General features: G+C 34.5%; 1 protein-coding gene across 1 annotated transcript in view; it reads left to right on the top strand.

The window, feature by feature from the left end:
• The first annotated feature begins 12,762 nt into the window (after positions 1-12,762).
• The window catches only part of FIP37 (FKBP12 interacting protein 37), a 33,237-nt gene continuing 27,996 nt past the window's right edge, over positions 12,763-18,003 (top strand). Inside the window, exons 1-3 of the mRNA XM_088985708.1 lie at positions 12,763-13,165; positions 13,284-13,335; positions 13,436-13,497. Of these exons, the coding sequence (XP_088841834.1) occupies positions 13,139-13,165; positions 13,284-13,335; positions 13,436-13,497 (141 nt within the window). The 5' untranslated portion in view covers positions 12,763-13,138. The remainder of the gene's footprint in view (positions 13,166-13,283; positions 13,336-13,435; positions 13,498-18,003) is intronic.

The raw sequence follows: 18,003 nt of genomic DNA, 5'->3' as shown, positions 1-18,003 counted from the left end.
CCCCAAAATGTATCATAAAATCTGAAATTATTTTTCTCAACATTTGAATGCTTTTTACTCCCCAAAATGTAGCTTTCAATCTTGTCTAATACCAACTTTGGTCATATGATGTTTCCTTTTATGTTTACTTTTTTCTATTTTTGATGGCCATGAGATTGACATAAAAAACAGTGAATGAATGAATGATGGCTCAGCCCAAATCCAAAGACCCAGACTGAGTTTGGGCCTCATGGACCTTACGTGATGAAATTGACCTAAGTAGGCTTTGGCACCATGAAGTTGGGCTTGGCATAAACCGAGCCGTTTGCTTTCTTTCTCCCTGTACCCTGGGTGTTACAGTGCTCTCTCTAGTGCATCTTTCCCCTTTGGGTTTGTAAAGAAAATAAATCATCCAAGAGAGAAGGATCGCTACTAGTCCAACCAACAGCTAGTGTTCCCAAACCTTCAACTACAAGGCTGCAACAGATGAAAATAGGTAGGATTAAAATATTTTTACCATCTGCTGTGCATACCATATAGCTAGAAGAGAGATCACTTGTCATGTGTGCCAGGTTGGATGTTCATATTTTCTAAGATTAAATTTTAAACATTAGGGAGAAAAGTAGGAGTTTCCAAAAGAGTGTTTTCAGAATTAGACCAGACCGGATGGTTAAACCAAGACGGGTGATTCAGAATTCGACGATGGTTTTGATAGGGATTGATATGCATATATCAACGGCATTCTTCTAATGCTGATGGCTTTCAAATTGATGGGCGTTCTAATGTTTATACTCTCTAGTCAAGGGAGAGATCCAGCCAACAAACTATGCATCATAACACTATCAAATATCAAACTTGTGAATGCAAATTGCAATGAAGTACATAGAATATGGAACAGATGAACAGATGTCATGTTTCTTCTCCCCTAAATTCTCTTGCTTTGTAATCTCTTCCAAATGGTAGTTAATCAATATTTGTATTTTTGCTTCATTGTTTTCTTTCTGTGCGTTTTTTTTTTTAATCCATTATATTATATATAGATGGAAATTGTATCCACAGATAATGTTCCTTTCATACCATATACACTATTTATCTTGATAAATGTGACAATATAGGGCATGGAACAGTCTAATCAATTCAAAGTTCGGGGGACCAAATCAATTCTACTTAACACCATAACAATTTTCAGTCTCTCTCTCTGAGGTGGAGACAGAGCAGGATCCACATAATGCCCGGTGGAGATGGGTTTTTCATGAGGATTCTAATCCCCAAATTTTTTTAGATAATAATATTTTTTAAAAAATAAATTTATTTAAAATAAATAAAAATTTTAAATTATAAATAATATTTTAAATATATATATATATATAATATCAGAATCGGGATAGGACAGGATCTCAATCCCCATCCCGACCCAATAATGGAGAAGTCGGATCCCCGTCCGAGATAAAAAAAATTGCAATCCCTAAAAACAAATCGAGCAATACACACTCGGATGAACAAAACAGTGTGTTGGATGGGATTCGTGTTGTCTCTCTCATGGACTCAACTCAAGTGTGAACCTTGTTCATTTCCTGGAATGGAAGTCGTTGTTCTACTTCTACTTGCATATTAGGGGATTAATCTGTCCGAGTCCGGTTTTATTAGTAAAATCGTTCCATGATAAGCCATTGAAACAATCGGTGGGTCGGGTTAAGTACTTAAGTAGCAATAAATCTACCTTGTCAGCTTTATAATATTCAGTTTTCAGTAATTCAGTTGAGAATAGCAGTAGTATTCATTGCCTCATTGGACGATGTGGATTGTGTTCAATAATCACATCTCAACCATGAAGGCTGTGTTAAGCCAAATAGGCAAATATCCATTAGCATATTTACATGATACCATCAATGGACCGAGTTTTGGTCCAATCCAATATAAATTCATCATTTTCATTCCGAATTTGATCCAACCTGACTCTGATAGAAAAATGGTCCAATCCTAATCATTTAAAAAAAATGGTTTGGTTTGAAATGGATCTAATCCAAACGTATTAAAATAACTTGTATGAATGGTGTAAGTACGGTCTTATGATGATTGAATCCCATCTCGTTTGAAATGGTTTTCACACAGCAGTTTCCCGCAATTCAAGATGGGCCCATATAGAAAACACAGAACCTATACTTGGTAAAAATCCAAAACATAGACATGCACATTTTAAACACTACTTTTATGATTGTTGAGTAAAGCTACTCCAAGTAACTTATCCGAAACAAGCAAGTTCGACCATCGCTGTTTCTCTGTATAAGTTCAATCAGAACCTAGAAACCCTTCCAAATGGGCTCTAAACCTTGGGTTGGACCACGGCTGACAACTTAGGCGGGACTGAATCTCACAATCTAGGAACCTTAGTCTTGGAGCTGGGCCTAGTGGATTAAGCCCAGCAAATCCACTTTATCATGCGAAAAGCATGTGTATACTTCCTAATATATATATTATGTTTCTTAATATATATTAGTAAGTGTACACATGATAATTTTTTATGATGATGATGTTAATAATATATAATATGTTTCCAAATGTTTATAAAAACTTATTATTTGTCACATTTTTTTTGTTTAATATGATGAATCTACAATGTTAGAGATATAACCGAATGCTTTTTCTATATTTTATTTGTGTTTTTATGCATTTTATTATGACATCAAGGGCTAACATATAACACAAAAATGTTGAATTGTTAACTCACCACCAAAAAAACAACTTCATGTTTGGGTTGGTTTTAAATTTTACATTTTATTTTCAACATTAATAAAACAATTACTTATCATTCTTGTTTTTCTTTAATATGATTAATATAAAACTGGATGAAGTGCATAAGTGTTTTGTCCGTTTTACGACATTTCTATTTTATTACATATATTTTTGTGTTTTTTATCCTTTTTCTTCATTTTACTTGTTTAATCAATATATCAAGGGTTGACACATTTAACTAGAATGAATTATCAACCCAATACCACATAATTTTTTTATTTCTAGGTTGGTTTGAAATTTAGGTTGCATTTGTTTGCATGTAAAATGTCACCACCGGTTTGGTTTTGTTGGCATTTGGAGTTAGGTTTGGTTTACATCATAAATCATGTAAAATGTCACTTATAGCGTTGTAATAAATGAAGTTTTTCAATGCTCACTTTTTTTCAAACGGTTCAGTGTGAAACTCCACTGATGGAATTTTACATCGATAAGATTTACACTCCAAGTAAAAGCAGCTTATATATTTCATTCTAACATCAATAGGAGTAATTATTTATCACACTTATTTTTCTTTAGCATGATTAATGGCATCTCCCATCTTTTGGTATATACAGATAATGCAACTTTAGTAGAGCTAGCAAACACTGATCGAGTATCCTTTTGGTTCGAGCAGTTGCATAGAAGACATTTGCGACGTCTAATAGACTCTTTTGTTTCTATAAAGTTTATACATATTTCGAGGCAGCTCAACCAAACAGCTCATCTTTTCACTTACTTAACCTGTAAAGGCCAGTTTACTTTGCACTTTAACTCCAAACATTCTTAGCATGTAACCTTTAAGGCTTAATATATTTTGCGTCTCTTTTGACAAAAAAAAAAAAAAAACACATAGATGGAAAAATAGTTTCATTTTTTATGAATTAAAAAAAAAAACATATGTATTTTATATCATTAAAAGTATTGGATATAGATCTAGTTGATGGAATTTACTGGTAAAAAGGATTATATTAAATAAATTCCAAGATTAAGTATAACAGATAAAATGCAAAAAACAAGAGTATCCCTAACTTCTCATTAAATGTTCAAAATATGTCATTTTCTTTCCTTTTTTCCTTCTCTCTCATCTCTTTCTCACAATTTTGATTATGAACCTTGTCTTGGAGACTCTAGTTCTTGTCTCTACAATTGATGGAATCATGCAAACCCAATTTGTCAAATATGTGTGCAAGCTTTGAACACATCATGTCTAAGATTCTTGTCCCTAGAATCAGCCCTGAATGTTCAAAATGTTGGGCCACACCCAAACTCATCGTTGTGGGAGCTTCCAAAACAATGCTTGCTTTATGAGTTCACATCTCCGCCCCACAACGCCTCTTAGCACATCTTTTTCGTGTATTGGGAGCATCTCTCGGTGATAGTACCACTCCCAATGATGAGATGTTCCCAATACAAGGTGGGGATATGCTGTGGGGCATTGTGGGGTGGCTCGTTGTGGGGGCAAAGATGTGATCTCTTGCTTTATATGTGATTTTCATCATTCGAGTCTAATTCCGATTCCAATAAGCAAAATGAACAAAGAGAAGCAATAAGAAATAATGAAAAAATGGCTACAACTTATAACTAACCATTAAATGGGTGATGGATCCCATCATTGAAACATGAGGAAAAACTTGCTTGCCAACTGTTACTCAATGTGTTGACGGAATGATAGTCAAGTTTGTGTAGTTTAGTATAGATTACTAGTGGGCCCCATGCGATGCACGGGGTGGGGCACTCCTCCTTGGCCCTTGCCCCCATAGTCAAGACACTCCACCCCATCCTTACCTTGTTCCCTAGTAGTGGGGCGGATTCGAGGTGAGGCACCCATTCCCTGTCAAGGATGGGGAATCTCAAATTTTCCCCACCCCGAGGAAACCATCTAAAAATAATATAATTTGTGGATATTTTACAAATAGGATTATGGGAATTTTGAGGTATTTTAGGAATTGGATTATGAAAATTTGGGGGCATTTTATAAATGGAATTTTGAGATCCTAGGATTATAAGAATATGAGGAAAACTTATAGATATTTTAAAAATCAATATTAAATCTACTGATATTTCACTAATTTGCCATTGGGTTTGGGAAATTATATGCAAACTTCATTCCTAATTTGGAGCAAAAATACTTTCCCCATCCCCACCCTATATCTTTCTCATCCCTATTTAAAATTCAAGAAAACTTGCCCAGTCAGGGTAGGGCCTAGTTTTATAGGAAAAATTTCCATCCTTACAATTCTAATATTTTTTATAACTAATTAACTATAGTAAATTAAATAACAATAAATTATAATATTTTATGATAATTTCCAAAAATTATTGAAATTATTGTTGATTAGCAAAAATGTATAATAAATTAGTTATTTATAATATCAATAAATTAATGTGAATTAATGTAAATTGTTTTCTCTTTAAGCCTAAATTATTTACTATTAACCAATGTGATGTAATTATAGTAAATTAATGAAATTATGGTAAATTACATTAATTTTAATTAAAAGTAAATTATTTGTTGTCAATTGATGTAAAACCAAGTATGGTTGAAGTCAACCAGGTGGTATAAATTGGTGTGGAAAGATTTAATAATTTTCCTAAATTATTTCATAATTATTTATTAAAATGATAATAATGGGTTGTTATTTAAATAGATATGAAACAATTTCTGATAGATTAATTTCCTAATTTAGTTTTCCTAAAATTGTAATAATTATATAGTTGAATAATAATAATGGATCATTACTTAAATAGTCATGGAGAATTTTTTTCATATATTAATTTTATATTTTTTTATTATTTATTTAAAAAATTAGGGATTATTAGTTCAACAATTTCCCCAAATTATTTGATATTTGTTAACTATAAGTATTAATTTTATAGAAATTAGTAAATTACCCAATTAGTAATATCTTTTTATGAATAAATAATGATTGTAAAAAATTAATGAAAACTTATTAAATTGCAATGGTTAATGTAAATTACGCTAAACATTAAAAATTTGAGCATTTATTAATTAACCAAATTTTAGTTAACTGACCAACTCCCTAACCCGACCAAATCAGTTTGGCTAGCCAAACAATCTCCAACCGAAATGAATTTCCTAGTGAATGCTTCTAATTTCAATTAAATTAAGAGTTTAATCTCTAACAAATAACAATAGTTTAATTGATAATAATTATTGAAAATTTATAGCAAAAATACACAATTGCTAAAAAATATATTTATAACAAAAATATAATAAATAACTAATAAAAAGCTTTGATACCTCTAAGTTAATTAATCTACTCCCATTATTTTAATAATATTTATTTTTTCATTTATTTATATTTTATATTCTTAATATAGATTTAGTCATGCTAAATATTTTGTCATTTAAATATATTTAAATAATATGTAAAATATTTAAAAAAATTTATTATGGGAATTTCATTACATAATGTTATTATGCAATATTAAATATATCTTTATATAATTATTTAAGATACTTAGTTATTGAAATATTTAAATAATATTCTAATTTTTATGTTAAACTTTATTTTTATTATTTGAATAACATTTAAATTGAATAATTCACAAGGTTATAATTTATATTGTTATTACATAATTTCATGATGAATTTTGTAAAAATATAATAATATGAATATTATTAATTCTATTATAACTTATTTTTGTGTTTTGAATACAATTTTAAGGTTAGTATTTAATTTCATTATAATATTTAAATAATTATAAAAATTTTTAATTGAAACTTTAGTTTGATATATGTAGATAAAAAAGTGGGGGAGAGGATAAATAGGAATTAGGGATAGTTTAGGAGAGAATCTCTCTACTAAATTAGAGATAACTTAATAGATAAATAGGAGTTAGAGATAATTTAGGAGATAAATAGGAATTGGAGACAATTTAGGAGAAAGTGGTACCACTTGGCTAAATATTAGAAAAGCAAATCCCTCTTTCTTCATGATTGTTATAAATAGTTAAGCCTATGTTATTTATTTATTGGTTTAATGTATATACTTCTCCAATTGCTACATGTGTTTTTATTTTTAAACAAAGGAACTACTGCATGCTAGAGAAGATTAAGAACACATCAATGCCCCACAAGTTCCCTATATGCACATTTGTGCATTGGGAGCATCTCCCATGCTTGTTATTGGAAGATGTTTCCAATACATGGTTGAGATGTGATACATGGCACTTTATATGAGGCGCCAATGTGTGAACTCGTGAAGACTTGACCTTTTTATCGATTTAATTGGCAATCGTCAAACTCAGAGACGATTCTTGGTTCTCCCTTCATTACTCAAGCAGTGTAAAAGAGGGGTTTAGGTACTGAGATGTGTGTGTGTGTGTGTGTGAGAGAGAGAGAGAGAGAGAGAACGAAGCATTGTTGTCTATGCTGGCAACAGAGCAAATCCATCCTTCCCCCCCCCCCTCCCCCGAAACATGAACGAAAAATGTTAAAGGATCATTCTTTAATTCTTCTCCAACTCCCAAAATTAAAAACTTTGTTTATTTTCTTTAAAAAAAATCTATAATAGACCCAAACCTTCCCACCCCATTTCCCTACACAACCTACTTCTTCTATTCCCACCTCATTTTCTTGTTTAACTCCCCCCCCCAAGAGAAAATTCCTGGCTCCACCATTGATTATGTCAATTATTAAGAAAACATGTTAGCCTTAACCCAATTATTCAAGGAGTTTCACAACAAGATTATGTAAATCACATTACCCTTAGCATATGTTTGGTTATGTGTGTGTTTTGTGATAGGCATTTTGATAAACTCCACAATGTCATTGCCAAATCAGCATTTTTTCTCATCATGTTCATCCATATGCATAGGTTGGTTTTCATTTATGTGCGCACCAATCATTGGGGGAAGCTTCGTTTTAACGCTTCCCCCAACAGTTAGGCGTTTTATTCATTGTTCCATTGATGTGGTGCCTAGTTGTCAATAAAAGGTTTGTTAAGTACTTTTCTAAGTTTTGAAGACAAATCAAGTACAACATTTATTTAATAAAAAAAACCAAACACATATTTAATCAAAGCTATATTTTTTCTTGAAGGGGGCCAAAACTAGTAAAACATGGGTACGAGATCAAAATATAAGACTTAAATGAGTATTGTGGGGATTTTCAAGGCATAGGGGGGCAATGGCCTCCCTCTGCCACCCCTTGGCTCCGTCCTTGAGTTCAATTTTGTGAGTTTAGATAGGAGTTTGGTCTTTGGAGCTCTTTACAAGGCAATGTAAATCTCTTGAAAGTACAAAATGTTAGTTTGAGGAATAATAGCGATGGGAGTGTGTATCTCCTCGAATAAAACAACAAGGAATTTGGATTGCGGATGATGGAAAATGAAACATACCTGAGAAGAAACTTGAGAGGCTTGAGATTAGAGGTCAGAAGCACATTTGACATTTATTGCAACCACCGATTCAAGACAAGCCGAGACTTGAACAATTTTTTTTGAACACGCCAGTGCTTTAATCTGATACTGGCTTGACATGATGTTTTGTCTTTTTCACTAAACACTGGCATGTTTAAAAATCATTGGGGGTCTCGGGTTTACCCTGTGATGAGGTTGCATGAAATGTGTTTTCTTAGGGTCTGTTTGATTACTAGGAAAGTTGGGCTAAGAAAGGATAGGATGAGAAGAGGAAAATTTATTTCCTTAGTTATAATGCGTTTGTTTGCTAATAATTTTTTGTGAGAAAATCCACTTTCCAGTGCTCGCTTTTGCAAGAAAAGTTGTATGAGAAAAATCATGTTCAATTATAAATATGCATGTAATTTACTTGTATGATGACATGGCATGAATATAAACAACTTGCACCCCCCAAATGTATGACACGTGCGATTAAACTTGCCACATGGCACTGTAGTGTTATTAAACATGCTCATTCAAAAGTTTTACTAAGAGCAATAAATGCTTCATTATTTGGACTTGCTCATTCATCATAAAACTTGTTCATAGGTCTACTCATCCCCAAAAAAACCTATGCATGCATTCATAAAAGAAACCACTAGGAACTAAAATTGCTCCATTATTTGGACTTGTTGGTACATCAAAGAAGTTGCATTTAATAACTTGTCTCGTCCAAAAAGTCACACATTCATCAATAAATCATCGAATACCTATCCTCCAAGTTCAACAATGCATTCAATACGTTGTTGAAATGATGGCTCACAATTTCACCAAACCGACTGAAATGAAAGTCAATTGTTCTATTCCTAAGATTGTGTGACAGTATGTATAGGAAGTGTGCAACTTGTTCTTTTACCGTGTACTTCATTGTATCATGTAGTTGTCTTATCTTACAACTAATCTTGCATATCCTTGCAAAGGCTACTTTCCCCATTCTCAAATGGATATAACAATCTATTTCTTTTTGTCCATATTAAATCCCTCTGTTCTAAATCCCAATTCATTGATGGCTCCCTATCAATGTAATCCACATATTATTGCAACATTGAAAATGTGATTGTAATCGTAGCAAATTTTGCTCCATTTATTTATGGAAAATAAATAAATAAATAAATTGGGGCATTCATTGCAGAATGCCTATATATTTTGCATGTTGAAAAAGTAGTCAAAGAAAAGAAAAAAAAAAAGAGCAACCATCAAACATGAATAAGTGTAAGTGTATTATTCTCTTAATTTTTTATTTCAACTTTTTTTAGTATTAAATTTGGAATAAATGTAGATTTACAAATCTTAAATTTGGGGTTATACAACAAGAACTCAAAGATCCTTGAAACACATAGTTTTCATATACTAGCTAATATAGAGAGTTTCATTAAGAATGTTGAGAAGTTTCATTGGTTTTTAGCCACAATTTAGGACTATTTGATAAATTGAAAGAAACTCAACTACAAATTGTGCCATCGATTTAGGACTACTTTATCAGAACTCAACAGGGAGCAATTTTGTTTGTGCCATCGATTTAGAGGAATTCTTGAGAATTTAGACAAAACACCAAGAGATTTATTGACTTTTCTATGGTAAGATTGTCTTGGTTTTATTACATATGAATTTTGATTTCAGGTTGCAAGTATATAGTTATCTCATATAGACTTGTACAAGTGTTCAGAAGAAACTCAACTACAAATTGTTTGGAATGTCATTTGCTGTCTAATACATGTAAGGCGCTGCATGGGTAGCCTCCAGATAATAAAATAAGCTCACAAGTCACATCTCATGAAATGTCAATAAAAATAGATGTCATATTGATGGCTGATGCATGCTTGGACTGGTTTAATGAGAACTCAAACTTCTAACTTTTGCCAAGGTAAGGTGTCTATACCCCATCCACCACAAAGTTTTTTTTTTTTTTAACTTTTAATTAAATGGTGTGATTTAACAAAATGGTGATTTCCAGTACTTAAATCAATTGGATTTGATCATTTATTGTAATAAATATATGTGGTGCACAAATATAGCAAGGACTTAGACATTGTGAAGGATATACCTCTGTGTTTAAAACAATAACATTTTAAATATTCGGTTTTGTTTCCCTTGAGATAGGCACCAAAATAGTTCTATATTGTTACCATCCAGAAAGATCACTATGATTAAAAGGATTTAGACTTTGTGAGGATATATGTGTGTTTTTTTGATAAATGAGGATATATCTGTGTGTTTCAAAAAATAAAAGAAACAAAGCGGACATGAGTTCAATTGTCATTGTCACTGGTATTAGTATACATTCCACAAAAATCTCATGTAAAATTTGTCCAATGAATATTATTCACATGCATAGCAGAAGTTATTTCTTTTTATATTTTCCATTTTTTTTTGGTCAATTATCTTCTTGCAAAGTTCAAATGTGTAAGGGGGAGGGGAAGATAACTCGTGAAGTAGCTTGGTAAAAGCTTCACTTTGAACAAAAGTGTGTGAATTGTTTTTTTGTTTTAATTTAATTCATAATAATATCACCTAAACAATACCAATGAGTCCCATCCTGCCTCCACTTAATGTAATACCAATGAAGGTCACAGTTTGGTGATCGGCAATCTAATCTCATATACTTGCTATGAGGAGATGATTGAATCAGGATTTTGACTGGAGATGACCAGGAACAGTTTTACTTGGAAAAGCTTCCACTCGAGGGTGAGTGAGAGCCATTCTTAGAACTACCAGAGGCCATTTTCTTAGAGATAAAGAGGAGTATGGGTGGTTAACGGTAAGTCATACAGTGAAGGGGAGAAATGGAAAGGGGAGTCCTTCATAGAGAAAGCAAAAGCTTAGGTTGCATGTCATCTGTTGTCTTATACATACCACATTTGTTTGGAATCAGAATAACCCCATGGTTAAGATGCAGCCCATGTTATCAAAACACTCAAATGAATTTATGAATTTTGTTTTCGAAAAGAAAATGAAAAAGAGGAAAACTACAATCATCAAAGTTTTCTTACTTTACACAAAAGTAGCGTCATCCAGAGCCAGAGCGGAAGTGGAAGCTTCTTCACCTAGGAGGAAAAGTGGCTCTGTTTGTATCCTAAATTGGGTGAGAGGGAGAATCTTCCAGGATTCTCTATAAATCTATCGTCAAGGCTGAAACTAAAAAAAAAAAAAGTAAATCAGTGAAACCAATTTCATTCTCCAACACTTCACTTCTTAGAAAAATGAGAGAGAAAAAGAGTGAGTAATGAAAGAAAGAAAACCTATTGGATTCGAAGTTTCAAACATCACACTCTCAGTGATCCACACAAATGTGGTTAAAATGTCAGATCTGGACATGGATGCATGCTCGTGGGGAGTGGGGTTTCATTTTGGCAAAACCTTTGTTGGAGACAATGAAGAAAATGGTTGAGCTTCCAACCACTAAGGGGGAAAATATGGGGTTGGGGAAGAAGGAATCATGGACTGAAAAAACAATAAAAAATGGTAGAACAGGGTCACTAGAGAGAGAAGAGAGATATTCATGGATCTTGTGTTACCTTTCAGAGAGATGGTTGGAGAAGTTGCTAGAGATACGACCGTTGGACTGCTACTTTGAAGAGAGAGGAAACTATCAATTTCTTGCTCTGACAAAGGCCAACAAATTTTCTTAGTTTGTTCTTTTCCCATCGGGGTCGCATTGCTTTGGTGCGATCCTGCTCACTTCATCTTGGGGTCTCGCATCCCTCTCGTTTCTCATCCCAAAACAGTGTATAACAACAAACAAACATGGGAAAGGGAGAATCATTTAGGAATATTTCCTTTTCTCATCCCTTTCTCAACAAACAAACATACCTTAGATACCTCTTGAGAGATGAGCATAAGTGAATGTTTGGCGTTTTAAACATTAAAGGGCAAATTTGACATTGTTTAAACCTTTGAAATGGGTTGTTAATGATTCTAAACAATTCAAAGCCAATTTTTTAAAAGCCGACTCAGACCGGATCTGCTTTGATCACTAGTTTTCATGTCAACGGTTTGGCCATCCATTTAAAATGGATGACCTGCTGCAATTTAAAAACATAAAAACAATAATTAAAATAATAAGTGAACAAAAACCATTGTCCAAGTTGAATAGGAAAATGGTTCAATCATTGGGTTAGTGGATCACTAAAGAAGTCAATAGTTTTTGGCATGGTTTTCGAACCGCCACTGACTTGGATGACCAAACTATTCAACCTAGGAATTGTCAAAGTAATTGGTTTCATTTTACCCCAAATCTGGTTCCTGGTAAAAAATGTTGAATCGGTCAATAATCCATTGACTCAAATGGTTAAACCATCGACCTACCAATCCATTCAGCGATTTTAGCCATTTTTTATTTTAATTATTTTTTTAAAACATTTATTGTCAGATTGGGCCATCCATTCAAATCGGATGGTCAAACTGTCAACCCAGAAACAAATGGTTAGAACGATTCCATTTCTCGGTCGTTTTTTAAAACCATTGTTTTTAGTATAGAAACGATTTAAGGATTAAACGGAACCGATTGCCTAAACGTTTTTTTGACCGAACAGTCCGACCGTCCGATCAACGACGATTAGATAACCATGGTGAAAGCACATTCAAGAATATGAATATCTATCACACGACAGTCTCGTGACGGTCAAGAACGTGTTGCTGGCATCTGCTTTGGCAATTCCAATTTCGCGTTTCATGCGGCACGTGTACCGGGTATGCCCTAAAATCATCACTGCTCACGGGCATCGCCGTCAGCAGGGGTTGTAGTCCTAACGCCCAACGGGCGTCCGGTCCGTCTGCTTTGTTTTTCTGGGTTCTCAACTTCTCACAATGGAACCAGGAATAAAATTGTAAACCAATTTGGCGCTTTTTCTCCCAAGTTATAACATCACGTGTTTCTCCGTCCCCGCCTATCTCTCTGTATTTGTTGGAAACTGCATTGCAAATCCAAGCAAGCGGGGACTAGGGTTTTTTTTTTCGCCGGTGTCATGGCTTCTCATTCCCATATCGATGACGTAAGAACTTCAGTTCCATTTCTCCATCTCTACTCTTTCCGTCAATATATATGTTAATCGACTTAGGGTTTTATTTTTTTTTATGACTATTCGTTTAACTTATTGACCTGAAATCCAGGAGGATGATTTCGGTGGTGACTATCCTGGAGCTCACAGCACCAGACGTTCAAGTTTGTTCTTCTCATTTTTTTTGTTGGGTTTGGATGTTTCATATGATCTGGATATGAAATCTTTATTGTTTTCACTTCACGCTACATTCGTGGAATTTAGGTAACAAAAGAAGTTTTGGAGATCTCGACGATGACGATGACGACTTTTTCGGCTCTAAGAAGGTACTGCTAGGTTGTTTAGAAGTTGCAATTTTTTGCCTTCTTGTGAGTTTCATTTAATTTTGACATGTCAATGCGCCTCAAATTGCAATTACTTAGTGGTTTTTGTGATGCTCTGGGTTGCAGTTTCCTTTCTAATTAATTATACGGTATTGGAATGTCAATGTCGTAATATCTATATAGGCTTTACTTAAAGGGGCGTGTTTTAAAGATCTTCCTGAAAGGGAAGCACTTGGCGGCACGAGATCGGTACTGCAGAACTTATGGCTGCAATGCTTTCTAGTTAATGGTAAAAACCAGTGGAGTTTGGTCTGGTGGGAGAAGTGACTGGTCGTTAGTAAGAGCATTCCTTCCAACTAAGGGTTTGCTTTGCATTCTTTTCTGGTGCCCAAAGCAGAGAGGTCTAGTCTGCAATTTCAGTTCATACTTACCAAAATAAAGTTAAAAAGGAAGGAATTCTTTAGAGTCCGAGTTGGGTGAAATCCGGCTGTTTAGAGTTTACTTCCAACTAAAGTTACCGAGTGGTCACTTGCATGTATTTAACTGTTGTTGCCGTTTTATAGTGTATTGTGCAGCCTCGAACTTGTGCCTAACAGGGCCACCATGGGCAATGCAATCCTTGCAAGAAAGAATGATATAACATTTTTAGAACAGGACATTTGGCATAGGTTCTAATAAATTGTAAAAATTGTCTAAGAGCTAACCTCTGTCATCCTTGGAAAATTTTCTGTAGTGTTTTCCGTTATTTTTCTCCCATTCATCTGATTTGCTATGCTAATATGTTGCTAGAGAGGGGAATTTTTATGTCCTGTAATCACAGATGCCAGCATTTGGGGGATGAGGTGAGATAGGAGCAAAAACTAATTTTTGGAGAAGTGAGCTTCATTTTAGTCAAGCTCATGATAGATCCCATCTGTTGATGTTTTTGTTGATTAAAACATTTTGAACCATGAGGGTAACATATAATGTTGAAAGCGACAACTGGATCAGAAAATTCAGAACAACCATCCTTTGAGAATCCTGAACTCAATGATGATTGGGGAAATGGGGTTGAGGCATTGCTGGAGCAAGAAGAGGATGAAATTATCACCCTTCTAGTTGAAGTTCCTTTGGATGAATCTATAATAAGAAGGTGGATATAAAATTGGTGGTTGAAAGAGAGGTTCAACTTCACAAGGAATTGGGATTTGGGGATTTGGGGCTATTCTTTTTAGGTGGTGCAGAGGTTAGCATTAAATCAATGGTGTTGATGTAAATATTACTTTCCAAGGATTGCTGAAGAGATACAGTTTAAATATTCCTTAGACTTGATGGTGATTTACTACCATTCCTGCAAATTTGAATTTTGAACTCATGGAAGTCATCAAATTATGGAGGTGTCAAGGTCTTAATGTTTTCTGGATTATTGCTTGGATGACTAGCAATTTTCTTTTTGCCTTGTATAATGGCTAGGTATCTCACTCTCTCAATAGATATAATTAATAGGTGCTCTGAAAAGATAAGCATCCTATGTCTGTTTGGGTGGAACAGTCTGATTGTCTGGGATGGGGCTGGATTATTCAGTAACTTACCATTCTTGTCAGGGCATTTTTTGATGCTTCACATTCCTTATGGACATCAGGATTTGCTCAATTGAAAATTTTATTTTCTTTCAAAACATCATTGTTTTGAAGGTCTAGAGAGTACTAGCACTGACCACATGCCTGGTTGCTGAAGGATTGGAAATCAATTGGATTTGTAGTTGATGACCTTGGTTACCTCGAGATAAAGTCAAATTTAAAGAATATTACAATATCGTGACCAGATCCTAGTTTTCTCCTGTTAAGGTTATAAATACCATTCCCAAGCAGAGCTTTCTAGTTTCTAGCATTGGTCAAAAGGATGCTATATCTTTAATGAGGTATCTGACATCAAATGTTGGTGAAGCTTTAAATTTCAACTATGACTCTTTATTATGTTTAAAATAAGCACACAAAGTATTAGGTAGTAGCTTTGGATCAGTTTTTGTTTTTTAGTTTAGATTTGTTGTGTTTTGTATGGTGAGGTGCCATCTTGTCACCTCTTGGATTGTATTTCTTTATTTCAATTAATGAAATTTCGCATTACTCTTCAAAAAAAAAATAGTAGCTTTGGCGTGTGACATTTAAGAACTGCCTTTGATGTTAGCTGATCTTATTTTACTATTCAGTGGGAGCAACCCATAAACAATCTTGTAAAAGCCTAATGTGGACTTTTGGAAGCATCTATAGTGGCAATTGGCACCTTTAGACAAAGAGTTTGGGTGATCTTTTTGATCAATAAAGAGTTCCAAATATTCTTCATACATGGCAGAGAAAAAGTGCTACTTAGCTTCCAAAGAGCACATGCTGACATGCATAGAACATAATAATAAACGAAAAGGATAGAGAACTAGAAATGAATAAGCTCTTAGAACTAATACTCAATTTCTTATGCAAATACCAACCTCTAGTATGTTCCCTTAGAGGTGACCGACAAACATCTTATTTATAGACCAAGTAATAAACTACTAAATTTCAAGAGGACTCCTATGGAGATTGAATGCTCATATTCCAATTCCTATTTGATCTTTGCACAGGCATTGAATTAAATAGTTTCTTTGGAAGAGTGAAATACAAACACCATCATGATCACGCCATCTTATGGCCACTAAGATTGATTGATCACCTGCTTAATTATAGCAATTTGAGCATATACTATGGCTAGAGTTTTTAAATACTGACTACAGTTTATTTTACTAGATTTGCCCCCCTTCATGGTGTAAGTATATAGTGGTCGCTCAGACCGTCAGAGTACAGAGGATACCGAATTAATACCACACTAACGCTTGTGATGAGTTCATATCTCATCAGACGTCTGCGATAAGTTTATAACTCATCGCATGACAACGACAAACTCGTACTCGAAATGGGTTGCGATGAACTTTAGACACGCACAAATTTGTGATGAACCTTAGACACACACAAATTTGCGATGAGTTTTAGACATGCGTAGAGTTGCGATGAGTTCAAAGCCATTGTAGAACCGTGACGAACATAGAATCACTGTAGATCGGGAATAAATATTAGTTACACGAATTACGCGTGTGACAGGATGACCCATGGGCCTAGTAAAGGCGTGCTTACTAAATGATGGCCTCACTCGTGCCATGTCGGTTAAATGGGTCACAAAAGGAAATAGCATACGCGGATTATGAGAATCCTCGGACGAAAGGAAAGTTCATCCTGGAGATATCTTGAAACTTGTAAGACACGTGGTGAAACCTTGGCGTTGTTCCCTGACAACTGACAGCGAATCCAATATTTCCATTCCTAGAGGGAATCAAATGCTTTTGGCTCCTTTCGTGACCTCGGGATCTCTCCCTATAAATAGGGGTCCATCTCGTAATTAAATATCATCTTATCATTCACATTTGCCCTGACCTCTAGCCTACCTCTTGCATACGGTCTTCCTTTGTCTTTCAAGGAGACTCCCGTACGTAGCCTCACCATAGTGCTCACACATGGTCCTCAAAGCATATAGGAGGGCAACAATGGGGTGCCTACTGCCTAGTCACTTGTTTTTTTTTTTTTTTTTTGATAGGAAATGGTAACTTTCATTAGATAAAACCATAAGAAACAACTGTCACTTCCAAAGTAAAAGGTGACCCCTGAATAATAAAAATCTTACAACATTGCACAAAGCAAAAACTCCCGATTCATCCCCTGTTTTGCTAGGTAGTCAGCTAAAGCATTTTCTGACCTCCTAGACCAATACACTTTTGCATCCAGCTCCCTTGTGAGGCTCAATAATTCCCTTACCTGTTGTCTAAGGGACCATGTTCCCAAACTGTTTGATTGCAGCCATCCTACTACTAATTTTGAATCCCCCTCCACTTCCAACCGTTGGAAACCCAATTGCTTGGCCCATCTGAGCCCTTGGAGGAGTGCCAAAACTTCAGCGAGCTAGGATTTTTCCTTCCGCATCTCTAAACACACCCCCTATTCTAGAAGGTCCGGGGGTCCCAATAGAGCTGCCATCAAAGTTCAGTTTGACATGACACTGCAAAGGAGGGGACCAAACTTCTTGTATGGTAGGCGATGAAGTAGAAGATCTTGCTAAAATATTCCAGCCTCTAATCAAATCATCTGTAGAGACATCCTTGAACAATTCAAGAGTTTTCGGCCGATGTACTGCCTTGATCGTGGTCCCTTCAATAATTTCAGGAGCTGATTTTTCTTTCCCTTGGAAAATCTTATTGTTTCTCTTCCCCTACTGCCTAGTCACTTAGGCAATTGGAATTTCATAAAATAAAAGCTAATTTTTGATGGATAATTTTTTTAATTTCTATTCTCTCTTTTTTCTCTTCTCTAAGCCCTTGGATCTTCTAAATTTCAATAGTAAAACTTTAAAGCAAAGTATAAATGTGTATATATATATTTATATTTGAATGTTTTATAATAAGGCATTTGCTTTGTCTTTTTGTCACCTAGGTGAGCACCTTATCACCTA

The sequence above is a fragment of the Nelumbo lutea genome, chromosome 4 (assembly GCF_056320005.1).
Source record: "Nelumbo lutea isolate HS-2025 chromosome 4, American lotus-T2T, whole genome shotgun sequence".
In the NCBI taxonomy this organism is placed as follows: domain Eukaryota; kingdom Viridiplantae; phylum Streptophyta; class Magnoliopsida; order Proteales; family Nelumbonaceae; genus Nelumbo; species Nelumbo lutea.
Note: the sequence above shows the minus strand (reverse complement) of the source record. Positions and strands in the feature narration are given on the sequence as shown.